At 42.2% G+C, this 20,399-nt stretch overlaps 2 protein-coding genes across 3 annotated transcripts in view; one reads left to right on the top strand and one right to left on the bottom strand.

Annotated features, from left to right (window-relative positions):
* The first annotated feature begins 3,030 nt into the window (after positions 1-3,030).
* The window catches only part of LOC139337058 (kelch domain-containing protein 10-like), a 76,974-nt gene continuing 59,605 nt past the window's right edge, over positions 3,031-20,399 (top strand). Inside the window, exons 1-10 of one of the 2 annotated variants that reach the window (XM_070971378.1) lie at positions 3,031-3,283; positions 3,806-3,898; positions 4,232-4,453; positions 5,558-5,712; positions 5,838-5,986; positions 6,076-6,160; positions 6,246-6,312; positions 6,406-6,453; positions 6,544-6,683; positions 6,911-8,320. In XM_070971378.1, coding sequence (XP_070827479.1) covers positions 3,199-3,283; positions 3,806-3,898; positions 4,232-4,453; positions 5,558-5,712; positions 5,838-5,986; positions 6,076-6,160; positions 6,246-6,312; positions 6,406-6,453; positions 6,544-6,683; positions 6,911-7,120 — 1,254 coding nt within the window. In that variant the 5' untranslated portion in view covers positions 3,031-3,198 and the 3' untranslated portion in view covers positions 7,121-8,320. Of the gene's footprint in view, positions 3,284-3,805; positions 3,899-4,231; positions 4,454-5,557; positions 5,713-5,837; positions 5,987-6,075; positions 6,161-6,245; positions 6,313-6,405; positions 6,454-6,543; positions 6,684-6,910; positions 8,321-20,399 lie in introns of those variants that run through there. The other variant, XR_011602518.1, reaches the window with a different exon arrangement.
* On the bottom strand, positions 9,244-18,741 carry LOC139337056 (uncharacterized). Its single transcript, XM_070971374.1, has 20 exons — positions 18,567-18,741; positions 16,258-16,416; positions 16,061-16,167; positions 15,855-15,963; positions 15,411-15,527; positions 15,264-15,325; positions 14,272-14,424; positions 13,952-14,143; positions 13,734-13,833; positions 13,509-13,650; positions 13,200-13,383; positions 12,906-13,005; positions 11,260-11,393; positions 11,094-11,125; positions 10,838-10,950; positions 10,597-10,742; positions 10,430-10,524; positions 10,272-10,350; positions 10,059-10,167; positions 9,244-9,806 (listed from the first exon to the last, which is right to left on the bottom strand). The coding sequence occupies exons 1-20, from the start codon at positions 18,634-18,636 to the stop codon at positions 9,733-9,735; spliced, it is 2,277 nt and encodes a 758-aa protein (XP_070827475.1). The 5' UTR covers positions 18,637-18,741; the 3' UTR covers positions 9,244-9,732.

Below are 20,399 nucleotides of genomic sequence, written 5' to 3'. Positions count from 1 at the left end.
ACAGTCAATACAATATAATGCAGTTGCCACTTTATTAGGTACACCTTACAGTCTAATACAACTATCATAATAGCTTTATGAAGCATAGACTGTTCCTTCCTCCCCTTTTCTTCAAATCAAAGTTTAAAATCAGAGGGTGTACAGTCTGTAAAGCCCTTTGAGGCATATATACATATATATATATACACATATGCATACATACATTTCATGCATGTGAAAACACAGTTAACATGTATAAAAAAGTCAGTTCTGCTGGATTCCCAAGTCACACAGGCCTTGAGAGTCTTACATGTCCTGAGATGGGTCTTTGGTGGTCATTGTATGACCTCCTCAGGTCATGAGACCTTTGCTCGTCACAAGATGACTGTACCAGACTTTGCTCATGTCCATTTTAGAAGTCGCATCAGCACATTTTATCTCAAAACTGTGTTCCTCCAGCCACATGAGCCAAGAGGATACCCATGGATGTGACTAAAACAAAATGTCTGTCATTGAATGCTGAAGTTATCCACGTGTGTGTGTAAATCCCTCTGTTCATGTGGTGGCTTTGAAATGGCGTCACCATTGTTAACATCTATGCAACACCTGTACAACTGTACAGACATGATAGGTCTCAGTTAATGGAATTGTGCACAGAGTCAAACAGTAGTTCAAGTCATGTAACTTGATTCCAAACCTGTGCATATAAAGGCACTGACAATCTGTTGCATTACAGTTTCTGTGCCTAAAGATCTGATTTAAAAGTATACATGTTGTGATGAGATTCTGTCTCATGGAAGTTTCTAACAGACACAAAACAAACAGTGTGTGCAGGTAAAAATCAGGGAGCATGCAAGCAGCAACAGATTTGTGCAGTGCTTGTCTTGAGTGCAGAACTTTGATTTTGTGTGCAAATGTTGCTTTAAAAGCTTCTGATAAAATCGTCTCAAAGGTGAATTTAAATGTACTCAAAGGCTGTTGAATGTTGGCTTCCAGAAGAGGTCTGCTGGCCTCACGTGTCTTTAGCTTAATACCAAACAATACAACACACCTTGTTAAGCCTATTAAACATGGCAGATTCACTGTGGTGGAAGAGGTTTTCAGGTCCTGAGAAGTAAAAGTACTCACTGTGCAGTAAAATGGTCCCTGTAAGTGTTTTACTATTATATCTGATATTTTTTGGATTCATTTTAGAGCTGCATTAATGTGTTTGGTGCATTTTACTACTTTATATACTGTTGGATACTTTCATGAGCTCAGAAAATCAGTTCAACTTCTGAAATGTAGTGGAGACATAGTATAAAGTAGTATAATATGGAAATAGTAGTGTACAAGTACCTCGAATTTGTACTGAAGTACAGTACTTGAGCAGATGTACTTCGTTACATTAGACATGTTAGAATAGATAGTGGTATCAAGTCATGACCTCCATGAATCTGTGAGTAGATCACTGGATGAAACAAAAAGCTGGCGACTCGCCTCCTGTTTAATCTCATCAACACAGCTGCAGCTCATTGTTCAGGAATGTCTTACTGTCAGTGACACTTAATACAGTGGCTTCATTTCCTACTTGCTGTCAATCTACTGAGGAATTATTTGGAGAGGCAAAGCAAAATGAACTGACCAACCGAGGCTGAAATTCTTTCTGATGACAAAAAAAAAACCTGTATAAACCAAGGGTTAGCATTTTAGCCACCTGGTAAAGCAAAGTCTCAAGTCAACTTGGGACCCTGTAGAACAATATGCATCCCAAACTGATTGATTAACCACAAAAAGTTACTTTATTGTAACAACTTTAGGGTTTTGGCAGACAGCAAGGGCCTTAAATGTTAAACATTAACATGATAGCATGTACACAGTAAAAAGCACTTCTGCTGTAAAGTGTCTTTAGTGTGATGTTAAGAGTGTGACCTGCAGAGGAAAGCAGACAAATGATCCAGCCTTTGCGTGATCATTATCTGCTCTGTAGTCACTGATTACTGTGCTTAACTATACTATGTTTATTTTCACACAGTCTATGTGAAAAAAAAAGCCAGAGCAGCTTCTCATGGAACTGGTCTCTTTGTTCTGTTTTGCTCCTTCAGCCTTTCCAGTGAGCTTGAAATCCAGATTACCACATGTCAGCAAAGCAGCCCCAGAAGATCTGGGGTAAAGGTTGACTGTTGGTTCAGTTGATCAAAAGGAGTCAGCCCAACCTCTTGTTTGTCTCTAAGTAAATAAAAAGCTGTTCAACATTTAAGATGCACTGAACTCTCATTTGTACCTTGCATACAATTGAATAAGTGATTTTAGCTTCCTTTTGTCCTGTTATACGTCACTATCAGTAGACATATTACAGTTAGAAAGGTCATGTGGAATTAAAGTTAATGGTGAAATATTAACTTGAAGGCTTTTCATGTGACATCACATTAGCTCTGCCGCTGATCTTTGATGCCTAAATTTCATTTCAGGGTTGTTTGATTGAAGGATATCCCTCACACGTTTAACAAGTTCAGTGTAACAAGTCATTGTTGAGTTGAACATCACCAGATGCAGTTTGGCCCAGTTATCTGATAGAAAATAGACATAAAATCAACATGTCCCTGATAATCGATTAATTGTTTGGGTCATTTTTTCTTTCTTTCTTTTGAAGGAATGCCAAACATTCATTGATTTCAGCCTCTAATTTGTGAAAATCTGTTGCTGTTCTTTGTCTTATGAGATTGTAAATTTAATATCTTTGTATTTTTGACTGTTGATTGGACAAAACAAGCAAATGATTCTAAGTAGCATTTTAGTATTTTTTTATACTTCTGTCTGTACTTGTAGTACAAGTCTGCAGTAATTGAAAGTTTTGTATTCTTACTGATCACATAAACAATGTGAAGCCTCTTAAGTGCTGCTGTTTCGCCTGCTCTTTACACAGATTGCACATACTTTATTTCAACATTTAGGGACACCGCAGCTTTTCAAAACCAAAAACACCTCCACGTGACACCTCCGTGTCATGTGACACTTGCGTGTGACTCTTGAACGCGACGTGAGGGGTCCCCTCTTCTCTGATTGGTCAGTGCAGGCCAGCTGGCTGTGACGCTGCGGGCAGCAGCAGGTGTGGACGCTATCTCGTGTTATTCCTTTATTTTGGTGTGATCGCTGCAGCTCGCAGTCTCATGCCACTGCGTTTGGTCGAACTGCAGCGGGTCCGTGTGCAGGTCTGGGTCTGTGTGGTTCCCTGTCGAGATGTCGTCGGCCGAACACGACGGAACCTTCAGTCAGCTCAATAAGTTTGAGAAGCTGTCGTGGAGGCCCTTCATCCGCGACTCAGGTTTGTAAACAAAACCAGCCGATCTGCAAGAACAGGCATCCTGATGCAAGTCCTCCAGCGATTTAAAGGTTACTTTAGGTGATGTTACTCGTCGCTGATCGTGTCTTTGCGTTACCCAGTATCCTCGTTTGTTTGTCTCTGTTAGCGATGTGGTGCATCACCGCTGCAGCACATAGGCCACAGCTAGCTAAAGTTGCTACGGAAGCCAGCAGAAATTATTGGGTGAATGAGCACTGCAGCGCGATTATTATTGCTGTTTGATTGAAATATTGATTTACATATGAGAGGCTCGTGGAAAGAGATGGTGAGACCTCACTAATAGAGTTTGGAAAACATCCATTACCTGCAAACAGTAGCTAGTTCATGCAAGTTAAATCATGTATAATGTGTTAAAGGACCTTCAGTTCCACCACGTGTGCCACGACAGAAATAATATTTGGCATATCCATTAACATAAATATTTTTTTGTGTGTGTCTATGTGTGTGTGTGTTTCCTCTTGTTGTGTGGTGACTGATTGACAGGCTCCAAAAAGAGGGCACGGTGGCTTCAGGCCCGGCGCATCTTCTCCCCTTCCTGCTCCAGCCTCCGGATCCCCAACAGATTCCTGAGAGAAGGTGCTGAAAGTGCTCGAGCTCCCCATCACTGTTTGACCACAGAGAGGGAGAGCGGCGTCAGATCAACTGAGCGATCCTGCTCCCGTAAAAGGCACACTGCACGCTGTCTTGTTAAGGAAGTCAAGCTCACCCAGTGCGGTGTCTTTCACGTGCACTTTGATCCCTGCGCTATAAACGTTGATATGATCCGTATGAAATACACAGCTTTAATGGATCCACGGTGTGCAGAAATGTACAATGGCAACATTTTATTCTGGCAACTAGGCTGCTAATACTTCTGCAGAAAGATGTTCTGTCACCTCAAAAATTCTGTATATCTCGAATGTCCCACAGGACACTGCGTCCCCCCCGCCCGGAGCGGACACCGCTGTGTTGCAGACAGCGCCAACCTGTATGTGTTCGGAGGCTACAACCCAGACTTTGAGGAGGCAGGCGGCTCAGAGAATGAAGACTACCCTCTTTTCAGGGAGCTTTGGCGGTTTCATTTCGCCACAGCGACCTGGCAGCAGGTCCGTACTGAGGGTTACATGCCCACCGAGCTGGCCTCGATGTCAGGTGAGGACTGATGCACCACCCTTCATGTGATCAGAGTCACATCTCCTGCACACACCTGCTTGTTCCACTGGTTAAAAGGTGCCCTGTTGACCACTAGTGGGACTATGGAGCATTGTTTGTATGAGTGAGTCCCCATTTTGTTTGCTCTCCTGAGCCTAATCCAGAGACCCTAAGCCCTGAACCCTCATGGAGTGTGAGTGTGAGGGGCTGCAAGGGCCCAGGATGATTTAAATGGGAATGGGAGAGTGCTTTGTGATCTTTGTACTTTTTATTTTATGTTTTTTACTGATGTTAACATCTTCCAGAGTCTTACAGGGTGGAAGAGAGGTTATAACATGAAGCACATAAAATGAAAATATTTAAAGGCTGTCAGAGGTTTCAGGGAAAAAGTGCCATCATGTATGAAAAACTCACGACTTTTGTGGTTTAAGGAGAGAATTCAGTTCTAGGAGAAAAGTTGAGATCTTTAACGATTTAGAGAATTTCTGTGAATCACAAACTTTGCATATAGAATAATGAAATTAATCAGACATTTCAGAGCAGCATCGCTGACGGTGAGACAGCCATTTAGCCCTCACTGACTCAAAGGGAACGCGCCTCAGAGAGTCAGTGAGTGTGGACTTTGGAATCAGTTCCTGCTCTCAGTGGTTGACAGTATCCCTCTGATCTGCAGGTGGCAGTAATGCACCAAGAAACACTGCAGCGCTCCAACAAAAACACATAATGCCTAATGTTAGTTTGCACTCACTCAATTTTAATGTTTGGTCTACATAAGATTACCTTCTGCAATGTGCGTTATCATCTTCAACTGTTGATATCCATCACTGCCCTCTGCAGACGGCAGAGAAGTGGATCACATCACCCTCAGGCTAGAGGTGCGTTTGCATCATGTACATGTACGTGAACTCCAAACAACATGGGAGGCCATTCAGTATCAATACATTATTCACCAGTGGCCAACGCTGATTTTTATTTTATCTCATGCATTGTATTTGTGAAGCTGCAATTCAAAGCTCCAGTGAGCGAGATCGTCCCGTGGGGAGACTTGAGCCAACCTCATTGGCTGTCGAAGAGGCTCATTGTGTTGATCTCTCTGTCTCTCAGCTGTTTTACACGGCAACAACCTGCTTGTGTTTGGTGGCACTGGGATTCCATTTGGTGAAAACAACGGCAATGACGTCCATGTTTGTAATGTTCAGTACAAACGATGGAACCTGCTCAGCTGCAGAGGGAAGAAACCCAACAAGATCTACGGACAGGTACCAGTGTTTGTCTCCTCTGTGGCTGCTTTACATTTACAGCTGAAGTCGTCATCTAATCTTTGACTACTAAATGTAGTTGTTCATTCCACCAACAAGCCTCTATCAGCACTTTCTATTTCCAGGCGATGACCATCATAAACGGCTACCTGTATGTGTTTGGTGGGACAACGGGCTACCTTTACAGTACCGACCTGCACAGGCTGGACCTGACCACCAGAGAGTGGAGCCACCTCAAACCCAACAATGCACCCTCAGATCTACCTGAGGAGAGGTCAGGCAGCAGACACAGTTTCAGCAGATGCAGTGTGTTTGATAGACGGTGAATGCACAGAATATTCATTAGCATGGATGGTTTTACAGGTACAGACATGAACTGGCTCAGGATGGGCAGAGGATATACATTTTAGGAGGTGGGACTTCCTGGACGTCATATCCCCTGGACAAGGTGACAACGAGCACACAGAGAAAATCGGACAGAAAAACAGTGTGTTATTCATTTATTTGATCTATTTGATTCCATTTGTCTTCAGATTCATGCGTATAACTTGGAGACAAATTACTGGGAGGAAATAGTCACTAAGCCTCATGAAAAAATAGGTTTGTGGTCCATCTTTAGCTTTTATTTTTTGGCTCAATAATGGATTTGAAGACTGCGCATTGAACTTACTTCTTTTGTCACCGTCATGTCAGGGTATCCTGCTGCCCGCCGGTGTCACAGCTGTGTGCAGGTCAAAGATGGTAAGGAGTATTTCACATGGTGTCATCTGGACACACCTGTCTGAAATGTTTTGTTTTTAACACCACATCTCGCTCTGTGTCTACCTCCAGAGGTGTTTATATGCGGGGGCTATAACGGAGAGCTGATCCTGTCCGACCTGTGGAAAATCAACCTGCAGACTTTTCAGTGGTCTAAGCTGCCCGCTGTCATGCCAGAGCCAGCCTACTTCCACTGTGCTGCAGTCACTCCGGTTAGTTAAATATAATTTGCACACGACTGCCTCTAAATCAGCAGATTTCTCTTTTGGGTGAGACATCTACATGGAGATAGACACCAGTTTTATTTTTGATAATGCTTCAACTAATCATTGATATTCATTTTACATTGATATAGAGAAAAGCAGCAAGTCCTCGCTGAAACCAGAGAATATGTTTTATGCAAAGCGACTTGATTTGTGCTCCTGTTCCGCTCCTCCAGGCTGGCTGTATGTACGTCCATGGCGGTGTCGTCAACATGTCTGGGAACAGGAGGACGGGCTCTCTGTACAAAGTGTGGTTGGTGGTGCCCAGCCTGCTGGAACTGACCTGGGAGAAACTGCTGAAAACATTCCCTCATGTAGCCCAGCTGTCCACCCTTCAGCTGCTCAGCCTGGGACTGACACACACACTAATTCAGCGGCTCAAATAGACGCAGGTACAGAGACCGAAGGAAGCGGTACGTGATGCGACGGCACTGACTGAAAATGCTGATCGCTTGGCAAAAAACGTTCTTGAGAGGACAAAGAGATATCTGATGATGTCAGACAGCTACGAAACCACTTTGAATGCCTTTTAACATTAGTCTTCTGTAAATGTTTGTGGGAAAAAAAGCGCAGTGTATGGGGTTTCTGAAATGTGATGTGTCCGATTTGAGTTCGCACACGTCCATCAGAAGCCTGATTTACACTCCCGGGTACTCGCTCTCGTCGTTTTGGATCCACTATATTGCGCACTCCTCTTTTCAAGTGCAAGTGTTTTTTTTTTTTTTTCTATATCAATACCCCTGTCAGAAACTTGAGCAGCATGAGCATGAATAGTTAAATGTTCCAAAGACCACTTGTTGATATGCACAATGAATGTTACTTCTGTGAGCTTGTTTCTCTGTAGCTGAAGTGACATCACGGCGCACACCGCTGCCATCTTTGACACACGTTCAGTCAGCTGCTGCTACGCTCACTGTGACATAAGTTAGATCCAATATGACTCAAACAGAGCTGGTGTAAACTTAAATTTCCCTTTCGTCAGTTAGATTCTTTCTGGAAATAGGCACGCTGTTGATAAACCTCCTGACTATGTAATTAGGTCAATTTCCTGAATCCTGTTTTAGCCTCATGGACTTCCTGGCTGCGTGCTGATCCTGAGCTGCGATCATAACTCTGCTGTTCGAATTGAGAAATGTTCCCCTCACATTAGGCCTTGTAATGGGATCTTGAGAACATCCGCGACATGGCATCACTGTGAATCTTCTTGTGCCTCTTCAATCATTCTTCCTCTTTTTGGAGAACAGATGTCAGAAATGAGTTTTCACACCTGTAACTCCGCAGCGGTTCTCGAGCCTTTTTTATTTATTCATTTGGTGCCTTCTGAATTTGCAAAAGGTCACGCGCATTGTTTTTATATTTATGTTAACCTGTCTTTTTTTTAAAGTTTTATTTGTTCATGACCCTCTGAACTGTGTATATGTAGCCTTTTCTCTCCCCGTGCGACTTGCCCGGTGCTTTCCACATGAGCCTTTTGTTGCTGAACCTTGTTGCTCATGGTTAATGAGGAGGTGCCCCTTGCAGCTGAAAAACTTAAATCCACAGAGATATTTTTTACCTATTTATTTTAATTGGTGTGCTGCTGTTTTTGTTGTATCACAGAACTTTGAATTGTAGCAGAATCTGCTGCTGCATTTTTTTTTCACCTGCCTTGTCATTTCAGTTCCCACTTTATGCCTTTAATGCCATTTATACTGTAACATAGGCTGTATTATTATTATCTTCCTTTTTTTACTTTTGGTCTTGTTTTCCTGGAGAAGTAATGCTGTGGTACTTTGAAGAATAAGTGGCATGGGACTTCTGTAACTAGTAACAAGGTCGAGTCGGTAAGGCGTACTCAGGATGTTAAATACTGTGATCAGACTCATTTTTGTGAGCCCAGATTTAGGCACACTGAGATGAGTGATGAAATGAAATCTTTTGCGGTTCCTGTGGACTGTTAAGCTCAAATACTGTAGTAATGCTCCCGGCTGCGTTTGCGTCTTTTTTTTCTCCTATATTGTCAACCCTCTCTCTGAATTTGAGTAACTACTGCATTTTATTTCACACATTCCCTGTCAACTAATCCAACCAATATTAAGCTAATTAATTCATCGAACACCTACTGTAACATAATGCCTCTTTCACGTTCAAAACTCCACCTCAGTTCCTTTTTGTCAGGTTATGGCCTTTACCTATATCTTACTGTGAAGCAGCAGTCTGCTTCAGCACATGCTCGGACTTGGTAAATGTACTGCCTTGCTTAAGATTGAGATGTTTTCTATTTGCATCATTTTTGATGTTAAAATGATCTCTCTTGCATGTCGGCATGGTGTGCATGTCACTTTACATAATCCCTTGGGAGAGAAGGTGAATGTCTCCTCAATGGCAATTACGGCTGTAATGTACATGATGTTTTGTAATTCCTGTTTGTACAAACAATAAAAACACGGGCAGCCAGTTTTTCAAAATGTTGTATTGACAGATATCATCACTGTTCTTGTGAAGCACAGCCAGCCATGCCACATTTTCCAATTATATGATGCCAGTTTATTAAAATAATATCACCTCTATCATGAACTCTGAAATGCACCTTTTTTAAAAGAATACAAAATGTGCTACAACAGTACCTTTAAACAAAATAGCATTAGTGCAGATACTTGACATCATAATATCCATCTGAATTGTAAAAATACTGCTTTTCTTTCTGTCACCACAGTTTACAAAAACCATTGGAAGTTATTAGTCTATGGACACATCGTTCAATATGTTAACTTACAAGCTGTACACTTTGCAGCCGCAGGAGTGATTAGTACCAACCTGAGAATAAAGTAGCCAGTTTTGTCTTTTGTATAGTTTTGGAAACTGCATAAGAATATTTAATGAAAGGCCCATGTCAGGATTCACACATGAGCATTTCATCATAATCCTGTTCGGCTAAAACCTTGTCAACAGGGAGTGGTATTAAATTTACACTTTGAGTCCTTAAAAAAAAGGTAACTTAAAAGCACCAGTACCACAGTCAGCAGCCTGCTGGAGATGGAGCAAAGTAATACAGAGCCAGGAGAATAAGGTAGATGACCACCAGAGCCGTGCCTGAGAAAGAAAACAAGACAGGAAATGATGCTGATCATAAGACTGACATGTCAATGAGGTGACACGATGCAGAGATCCCTCATGTTCTAAGATGGTTTTCTATCAAACCGCCGTACTGGATTAGTATGCATCAACTCTTAAAGCTAACTATATGAAGTACATGGTAGTAACATTTTAGTCAGCGTTGATATTTCGTAATCACAATGAAATTGACTGTTGTGGCAACTCCTCCTGCAGTATGTTGTCACTTACCCTGAAAATAATCAGACTTGCCATCCATGAAGATGTAGTTGACGAGAATAAGACTGAAGATACTGGCCCACAGGTGCAGATCACTGAATAACAGCACAAATCCCACATCCTATGCACAACAGAGATGGTGATTGATTACAGAAACTATAAAACAGCAAACAGTAGGTCGTTGCATGAATGAATCACTAATGGAAATGAAGAAAGGGGTCTTACATAGAAGGCATTAAATAAGACCAGAATTGGAATCTGTAGCATGCAGACCTGAACAGCAATACAGATTCCCACCTCCAAGCTGAAGAAAAGACAAATATTTTAGAATACAGATAACGCTTCATTAAAACAAGAAGCTTTTTAGTAAATGCAGGATTTACCTGAGACTGATATTGTTTTGGAGTGCGAACTGGATCCCGTTAACAATCTCTGGGATCTCAGGGACCATGGCGAGAACTGTCACCCCAATAAAATACTGGAGGAGGGCAAAATGTTAGCACAGCCGCAGAGAACGAACATCTGAGTGCACTTAGATGCATGTCCTGACCTGAGAGATGTTGGGCTGGTTCAGTATGGGCTGGATGTGCTCGGTGACGAGATCAGCACAAGCAGACGTCAGCACGGTGGCCATGATGAGGATGACCAGAGACCTCCAGCGTGACCAGTGGACCACAGCTCCATGGTGGCCAGTCGCTGCACAAACACAGAGATTACACTAGAAGACTGCACCCTCAGTGTACTGCAGCGTAGTAATGTACAGTACTGATTTGCCAGAGGGAGACTCTCACCCTGTCCTTCTCCAACATGGATGTCATAAATGTGGGAGTGCGTCTTCAGTGTGAATATCAGACCAATGATGTAGGCGACTGGCAAGAGGGCAGACACCGTGTAAACCAGCGGCCTGATGACAAGAACACCCACAATGAATGAGAGGGAAGAAAAATAAAGAGGCTATAACAGCTCACTGGACTCTATTACAAGCTAAAAAGACTTTCCAAAGTCTAAAAATGAGTCAGTATATAAATGAAAAACATAGTTTCTTACTCAACGTGGTTGTGGAACAGTGTGCCATTGTTCTGTTGAAAAAAAAAAAAAAAAAAAATCACATTAGATATCCTGCAGTGTATGTAAGTCGTGTACTGTTTGTTATAAAGTGCCTGTTAGTAAGAGACTCAGAGGTTTAAAGTTCCTCCCGCTTCATGCTGCTGACCAGCTCGTAGTGGCAGTTGTGGCAGACAAACGGCCCGCTGCTGTTGCTCGTGCTGTTTCCTCCAGTGGAATTGGTGCAGGCGTCGCACACCAGATTTCCATAAGCCTTGGAAAACAGCGTGGGGGCAAACACACCTGCCATTGACAGGCAGATGAATCAGTGTATTACAGTCTGGTAATGCTTTTATATTGCACTTGATTTCCACTTTGGCAGACAGAGATAGAATAACAGCTGATTCTGTGACTCATGGCAGGGTGATACTGCCGGAGCTGCATGAACTTCGACACTGAGATCATTGACGCTCTTTATCGGTAGAATATCTCATATCATGTGACTTTCTGTTCTGCAGACAATTACTTTCCTGAGGGTCAAGTGTCTACAAAAACATCTGTGTTAAACCAGGTGCGCTGACATAGCATGTAGGGAACAAGTTTTTTGACTTAAGCAGCTAACATTTGCTGTTTTATAGCCACTCGCTGTTGTTTTTTTTTAGGATTATTTCATATCTACAGGAGATTAGTGTGACACAATTGTGTTGCAAACACAATGATGACAGTATCTGCAAAAGAGAAAATAAATGTATCCATAACATGTTGCCTCCAAGTGGCGCAAGCGTCAACATTTTGAGTAGCTACTTTTGTTTTGGTCTCAGGAGACACTAACATGTTTGCTACCAGGGTAGCCACAACTCTTCCTGGAGTCCGCATACGAAAATATAACATCAGCATAACATGAACACTGAACAGCACCTTCCCACACACTCCTCTTGGGTTAGTCTTTCACCTGTGCATGCTTGTCAGCCACAGTCTGTAAAATTTCCAAGAATACGTACAGTGTCATGTCCGTCTGTCACTGCACATACTGTCCCACTGCAGCTTTAACACACCATTAATGTTTTTTTCTTTACAAAAGGATTCATGAGGTCTTTGCAGCACAGTCCCTGACCCAGCTTTTGGTACTTCAGTGTTTCAAGCTCTAGCCTTTATAGTGTGATCCCTGAAACCAGCAGGGATGGCTATGGCCTCAGAGGAGAGTTCACTGGCATTTGTGTAAATGTGGTCAATGCATGGGGCAGATATGACTCCACATGTTAGAGCTCACCCTGGTGGGCATGTTCATGATCAGAGTTAAATTTCATTTGTGCATTCATTACAACTAGAGAGTACATCTCTGTCTGCATCTGTAGTTTTTAGACATGTAGCACATACTGTATATCATCATTATATTGTACATTAGAGCTTAGGGGTCTCTAACACCAATAAGTACTGGTTTAATGTAAGGTGGGTGAATTTGAAGCCAACTGGAGTCATCTGATGTTTTCTGATCTTGACTAGGTTTTCATTTATACCCTCAACTGTTTATTCTGTACATGTCTCACTTTTGCCATTACTTGTATTTACACATGCACTCTATTTCTTTTTGTTCATACTGTATGTATCTATTCATATCTACCACTGACTTTATTCTATTATACATGTATGTACATAACTCTGCACTTCACTGTTTTTTGCAATTCCGGTTTGATGCTAAACTGCAATCTAAGAAAGAGAAAATTGTTCCTATTTTTATTTAATGAAAACAACTTTGTGTTTGCAAAATGTATAGTTGGGTGATTGCATACAGCACATGTGTATTGGTTTACTTGCCCCCTACAGAGATGAAAAGCAGCGCAGAGCTCACTCCTGTCGAGCGACTGTTGAATGTTTGCTCGCTGTGTCTCAGCCCTCCGATTATCATGCAGATGCCCTGAGAAAAAGACAAAGCGAGGAGCATCACTCATGCTGCATGTGCTGTAACTGATTCACTGATTTAACTCGATTCCTTACTGAGTCTAGAGACTGAAATGAAGTTCATTAAATGTGCCTCCAGTTTTCAGAGTTTGAATGTTTTTCATCAGTGCTAAAAGCTGTAAAATGGGACATAAAAGCAGGTTGGCTCACAGGTATGAAGAGGATGCACCCGAGCAGCGTGCCAGTCAACGCTGCTTTGACGACCTCCTGCAGACACGGTTTGGCTGCCTGGTGACCTCTGAGCAGGGCTGTGATGTAAAAGGTCAGCTCTGTGATGGAGCCGAAGCTGGCGTTCACCACTGCACCCACAGCAAAGTTACTCTGGGCGGAGATACTGCAGGCGGCAAAATGGAGGACGATTAACATCAGAAGCACAAATCTGTAACTCTTTCAACAACACAAAGTCCATTTCTTTAATTTCCACTGAAGTCACTGTGCAGGTGTGTGAAAGCAGCTCACCTGGCGATGCCCATACCAATATAATAAGACAGAGGTATGATGGAACCGATTGCTATGGCGAACTTGACCTCAGAGCTGGCATACTGGTTTTTCCTGTCAATATATCCAATTACCATGGCAACTATTACTAGAGGGAGGAGGTCTGCGATAGAGGTCAAAGATGACAACGGGTCTTCATATGACACACTGACACACACACACTTCACATATACTGGTAAAGGATACTGACAGCGAACACATTGATCCCATCCACAGTGTACTTGTAGTAGTACCAGTTTACAGCATGGTAGCAGCACAGCAGCGCTCTGGTCTCATAGCCTTGATGCTAAGGGTCAAAGTGCAAAATAATAATAATGACACTGGTGCATGAGCATAAAACCATCAAAGAATCATCTCTCCAGGTTTATGTGCTGTGGGTGATAAATATTAAATCTCTCTCCTGCCTTCCTCTGTGAGCAGGTGGAGACAGAGACATCCTCAGGAGCCAAGAGAAGAATGACGGCCAGGGTCCGTGCATTCATTTTGGAAACAGGGATGGTGAAGACCAGGATCCAGGAGAAGAAACAGGCCAGGGAGTGGATGACCACCAGAGGAGGATATCCCAGCAGCAGCCAAATGTAGGTGGAGAAACGATACTACACAACAAGAACACCACAAAACAAATAGCCTATGACTGAATCACCATGGAGCAGAAATGAGTTATACACAGTATATGTAAAGGTACTGTATTATATCCATGTATACTTTAAGTGAGGACAGTTACCCAGTAGGGAGTGCGCAGAGGTCGTCCTGGCAGCTCTGGGATGGGGACCTCTGTGGGCGAAGGCAGCAGAACTGGCGAGTTATCGTCCATTCCCTCTATGTTACACTCACAGTCGGGTGCTTGTTCACAACATCTCCTCAATGTTTTTCCAATCTGGAGAAACACAACCAGAGGACAGCGTCATCTCTGGCTGGTGGACCAGACCAAAAGTCAAAGCACATCCTCATATACTACACCAAGTTGCAGTTTACATCCATGTCTGACCAGACTCATTTAATATATGTAGTGAAGACTTTGAAGGAAAGTTCAGAAATGTGGGATGTTTTCTGTATGCCATCTAACATGTAATATCAACAGGTCAAAATCTGAGCGACACAAGGACATCGGGATCAATGGGTTTCACAGGAAGATGCAGTTGTGTATCCTATATATAATATATCTATTAATATCACTGCATGGGAAGATATACAAAGTAAACAGGGCCTAAAATTGAACCTTGATGAATGCCACAAATGACATTTGCAGGACGGGAAGAAGCTTTAAAAATGTGCTTATGACACCTACTGATTTCTATTAGAAATCCATGTACCTCAGTGTAACAGGACTCTCATTCTTACAACAGAGGCGACTAATATAAGCAATGTACTGAAGTGGCTGTACAGGGGTGTGATACAAAGTACTACTATAATGATACTGCGATACAATAAACAGCACCGTTGCAGATTAAAAGAGAAATATTTCCCAACACCTGCTCACAGTTCTGCCCTCCATCACCGAGAAACTGAAAATGTAAGTAGCGACAGAGTAGACGCACACTGTGTATGTATTGTGCAGTGTTGCGCACTTGTGGTATAAGACCTCAGCTTTCAGTCAGTGAGAGACGATGAGGAAACTACAAAATTTGCTATGCATCTTCCTCATTTCAGTTGGCAGAAAGAGGAAAAGAGACAGCAGGAAGAACATCCCAAACATCAACTGAACCCAGGCAGTACCTCATGGATTGATTTGCCAAATGGCCACAGGAAGTACCAGGACAACTTCCAGCAAAGCTTGCCTGAAGAGTGAGAGAAAAAAAAATGAATGAGGACAAAATCTGATCTTAAACGTTATCATTAATCTCTGTTGATTGGCTAACCTACCATATGGTACACCAGCGATAGTGATGAACATAAGTATGCCGATAAGGAAATATGCCAGACAGACCCACCAACCGAAGAGAAACACATAGGCTACATTTCCACATGTGATGAGACGACCTGACAGCAAGAAGACAGAATCTTTAGTGAAAGGCTGACATGTTCTCCTGCAGCCACAGTAACAATCTGCCTCCATGTATTTTATTATCTCTTTATATATAAGGGATAATGCTGGTCTATTACAACGTGGAGCTTGGCCGAACTGTCGGCCTGTTTATGGCCTGTATGACCGTCTCATGGATCATTTCTTGCCCCCTCAAATTTTGTTGTATCTATGTTATAGTGCTCTTGCATCACAGTGATTACTTCGGTGAGCAGAGGCCGCACCTACAAAATTAAGGCCCAAGTTGTAATAGACCTGAATTAACTTTCAACAATAACCTGCACCTGAATGTGGTTTTATGACGTTCAGCTCAGAGTAGAGCTCTTTCACAACCTCCGACCTGACTTCAAACGGACGCTCTGTCACATGGCTCTTCCATTTTCTGAAACCAAACTGACGCACACACAGACACACAGTTTGAGGCATGAATCGTCCTGCCTTTTGTGCTGCAAGACTTGCGCAGGGAAATCTTTGCCTTTGGACGTCTTACCCTGTAGTTGTTGACCAGTTTGTTAGCCTCCACTTCGTTCTCTGCTCTGATCGTTCGCTTGCTTTGGATCTCCACCCAGCTGTCGTCGAGGGTGTGATGGTTGGGACCTGCAATGACAAGCAACAAGAGGACAATAAGTGTTTGACATCAACTCTGCTGTCAAAAAATATCTAAATATGTTGGTGCCCTGTACTCACATGTGTGTGTGGGTATGCATTTTGTTGTGCACAGTGTTGGACATATGGAGTGATGTAAAGATGGAGTGCCTGTTAAATTAGGCTGTGGACCTCCGCACAGTCCGTCATTGATCTGTTCATGACTGTGATCTGCTTGAGGATCAGACTCCCATGGATGATCTGCAACACCAAGCAAAAAGTAAATTAGCAGCTGAAATACTGGTCAACGTGAATTATTCCAGGAAATACAGTCTTTTAATGAAAAGCACAAAGACGGTATGTACGAAAACAGTAGTGTCCTACTGAAAACCCAGATCTCAAGTTTACTGTACTTTTTTTGGACCAAAAGGTTTAATTTCCTCATTAAAAACTCTTAAAACTATATTGACTTATTGTCCCTCAATAAAACAACAACCTATACATTCATAATCTATTCAAAAATAAGTCTATTGTCACCCAAATCTCCCTGTCTGGTATCTCTCTGCCATCGATGTGTGTGTGTGTGTGTGTGTGTGTGTGTGTGTGTGTGTGTGTGTGTGTGTGTCTGTGACTAATAAGCAAAAACCTTTTTAAAGCGCTTTGGATTAAAGTCAGTTGCCATTTAAATTGCATATTGGACCACATCTGGCCTCCAAACTCACTGCGACCTCTCATTCTCCTGCGTGAAATACATACACATACGTGTTAAACTCAGATTTAATGTGAGCGCATTTTGAGTTGAGGGGGACTTTAAACATTTAAAGGAAACATAATAAGAGATCTGAGGAGGTCTTTGTCTTTGAGAACAATGTCCACGTGCACTGACTTGATGCTGGTTTGTGTCAGCCACAGACTGTATCTGCACTGCAGTTCTTTCTTTACAGAGCTGAGTCAGAAAGGCTGAGTCAAAGTACTGGCCAGCATAGTTAACTGTCATCACACGAACAACATCACATGACCCCGGGCATATAACCGTCAACCTTTCACAGTGCTTCGAGGACTTTAAACTTTAATCTGGAGACATATACTTGTTAACGTCTTGAGGCACAGACACAATACGCTGCAAAGACAACCCTCCCCTTGCGGGCAAAAAGCATTTGTATCCATTGATCTATCCTTGGGCTGATTACTGCCTCTGACAACATCTACAGTAGATTTGTTCTGCAGGGAAAACCAGAGGCATGACTGCAATTAAGTATTGGCTAAAAAACGTCTTGGGTTATTCATTCACTCGTTTCAAGGGTTTGTCTCTCAAGAGATCAGCCTTGATGAACAAATCAGTCCTGACAAATCATTGGCATCATGGGACAAGCGAGCACAATAATTGTGACTTCCCTTTTTGAAACAGCTCGATCGATGGACCCGAACACTGGGCTGGGTAGAGCCTTGTTTTGTTTCCTCTTTCTGTTTTTGTGTTTGCTTCCTGAAACAAGCACAATCTTGAAAGATTCTTCTCAGAGTCAGTGATTGCTCACTGACAGCACAAGCTCAATTCATGACTCACTGCTTATTACCTAGGTTAGGACAACCGTAAATCAAAGAAAATTCAGGAAGTGAGGACATCATGCAGAGACTTGCACTCACCTACGTTATAGACTCTTCCAGATTTGGAAATTTTATAATTGTATATGTTTCAGCAATGGAGGGATGGAGAAAGCCTGAACTAAAGCTCAAACTATTACTCCATTAATCAATTAGCTGATCAACTAACTGTTGTATTTATATCGATTGATCATTTGCGTCAGTTATAAAGGGAAAAAATGACCAAAAAAAAAAAAGTCCCCGTGTGCCGTACAATTTGTTGGTTTTTACAGCTTCATATTATTGTTTTGGTTTGGTTTTGGACTATTTCTTGGACAGAACAAGCAATCGGAGGATGTCACCGTGGACTGTGGGAAAGTATGGTGATCTGTATTTCACTATTTTCTGATATTTTATTGACTGATTGAAAAACAAATTCATAGATTAATCGATAATACAAGGAAGCATTAGCTGCAGACACAGGCTGAATAGGAGGCGTCTTTTTCATGAACCATATTGCGGCAAACCAAAACAAACAAATGGAGATTTCTAATATCCCAGTACACTTTTACAATGGACACACACGCGCGCGCGCGCGCACGCAGGGGAAAACCTCGTCGTAATCAATACGACGTGACTGTCTGATGGTCAGCAGCCCTGTCCACACCGAGATGACCGTCTGCACTCATTCCTTCAATGCCATGACGTTTAGAAACATTAACACAGCACGCTGACAGGCTTAAAATGGAGAACGCGCTGGCTGTTTGTTCACGAACAAATAAAGTTTTTATTGCATTCCTCCAGGCTGCACATGAACTTCAGCCGCTCACCTCGTGTATGGTCAGCCGGCCTCCTCCTCCGGCTGGTCGTGTCTGAGCTGTGTGTGGATGACAGAGACATGTCGCCAGCAGAACCACTCCTCGCTGTATCAGCTGGCCTGAGCCGCTCGAGTCCTCAGTAAACCGACAGACGCACCGCTCCTGCGAAAAAGACGACGCACTGAATGACACCGCTTGGAATTGTGGGAAACGTATGCCACCATGCTCGCGCTTCTTAAAGGGAAAACCCACTCCAAAATCGAAGTAAACGCTGTGCTGTTAAAAGTATTCAGATCCTTTACTTAAGCAAAAGGAGGAACACTGGCATGGAAAAATAACGGTCATACATTCAAAATTGTTCTTAAGTAGAAGCAGCCACAAAAGTACTAATTGTGCTGAATGTTATGTTATTTTGTTATGGGATTACTTATGTACTGATGTATAAGCGACTTTTAAATATTGTAGCTGCATATAGAGCCAATTTAAACTGCTTTCTATACTGCCAGGTGGTTTAATCTATTGCAAGGCATAAGCTTAGCAAATGTTTTGTATATTAAATGTAAATCTGCAATGTAACTGCTGTCAAGTACATGTAGTGGAATAAAAATTACATATCCTTCTAAAATGAAGCTGTAGTGCATGGCATGAAAGTGAAATACATGAGTAAAGCCCTTTCCACCCTAAGGGTGACATCAGACGAAAATGGCCACCATGTGAATCTGGTCAGAGTTGCTCTGTAACAAGATGACATTAAAGATGACATTACACATTAAAAACTGCACCAATGGTGAAATGATAATTCACTTCCTGTCTAAGGGGCCCTATTGCCTCTCCCCATATCCCCATTGGGCCTTTTTAACTTAGTAATCACTGAGTACTGATGAACTATTGTTCCCATTGGAGCGAACAGACTCAGGACCTGCCAAGTCTTCTACAGGGGCATGTCAGTGATGACACCCACGTGACACCACTTTTTAGCATGTCACAAAGAGGCTGGTGTTATCACAAACATAAAACAAGTCCTTAAAGCAAATGACACAAGAAAATCTTATCAGTGAAGGGGGATTCAATGGAATAATGCAATTACTTGTGACCTCAAAAAAAAAGAAGCTATTTTTCTACAGGATTTGTTTAGAAGTGACCTTTTTGAGAAATATTTTACTCAAGTGAAAAAATGTCTGTTCTACTCAAGATACCCGAATAACTCTTTCCTCTACAATGCACTTTTTACACCTGATTTTAGGTTAACTTATTAAACCAGCAATAGTTGGAGAGATCTTTAATGGCAGGCATTCTGACATTAACCACTGAAATTTTTGAAATCAGGTAGGTTTGCAGCACGCAAATTAGGCTGCTCAAGATATTCCAAAAATAGACCTTCCTAAGATGTAATGACTTGTCAGAGCAAGTTATGGCTACTATACTGGGACTGCAAGAAGTCTGATTGGTTAGCTTGGGTTGCTTGTGTTTTTTCCATTAAGTTCCATGATTTATAAGTGAAGACATTTAGCAAGCTGCAGGAAGGCTCATTAAAGCCATCATTACTGCAAAGTTCGGCATGTATGTAAGATTTCCTTTGTTTAGTTCAAGTAAGTCCAAGACAAACCTCTAACTAAACTGAAATTAAATCTTGTGCATTGTGCTGTAGCAAAATAAACATTTGCTTATTTGTGACAAATAAGCCTGAGGTCACAAAGGCCTTCATTCAAGGTTTTTGTGACCCAAATGTTAGACTTGTCAATAAAAACTTTAATGTCAAACTGCCACTCATCCCAGTGACCTGCTCTGATAGGAAATGAGTTTTATCCCCTTGTCCCACCCATAAAACTGATCTTGTGAACTTTC

This window comes from Chaetodon trifascialis, chromosome 10 (assembly GCF_039877785.1).
Source record: "Chaetodon trifascialis isolate fChaTrf1 chromosome 10, fChaTrf1.hap1, whole genome shotgun sequence".
Classification (NCBI taxonomy): Eukaryota; Metazoa; Chordata; class Actinopteri; order Chaetodontiformes; family Chaetodontidae; genus Chaetodon; species Chaetodon trifascialis.
The sequence above is the reverse complement of the archived record's forward strand: the minus strand, read 5'-3'. Positions and strand labels throughout refer to the sequence as shown.

Coding starts and splice junctions, on each gene's coding strand:
- LOC139337056 (XM_070971374.1), bottom strand. CDS start 18,636: ATGTCTCTGTCATCCACACACAGCTCAGACACGACCAGCCGGAGGAGG. Junction 15,964..16,060: donor AACTGGTCAACAACTACAGG/GTAAGACGTCCA, acceptor TGTGTGCGTCAG/TTTGGTTTCAGAAAATGGAA. Junction 13,651..13,733: donor GATCAATGTGTTCGCTGTCA/GTATCCTTTACC, acceptor CCTCTATCGCAG/ACCTCCTCCCTCTAGTAATA.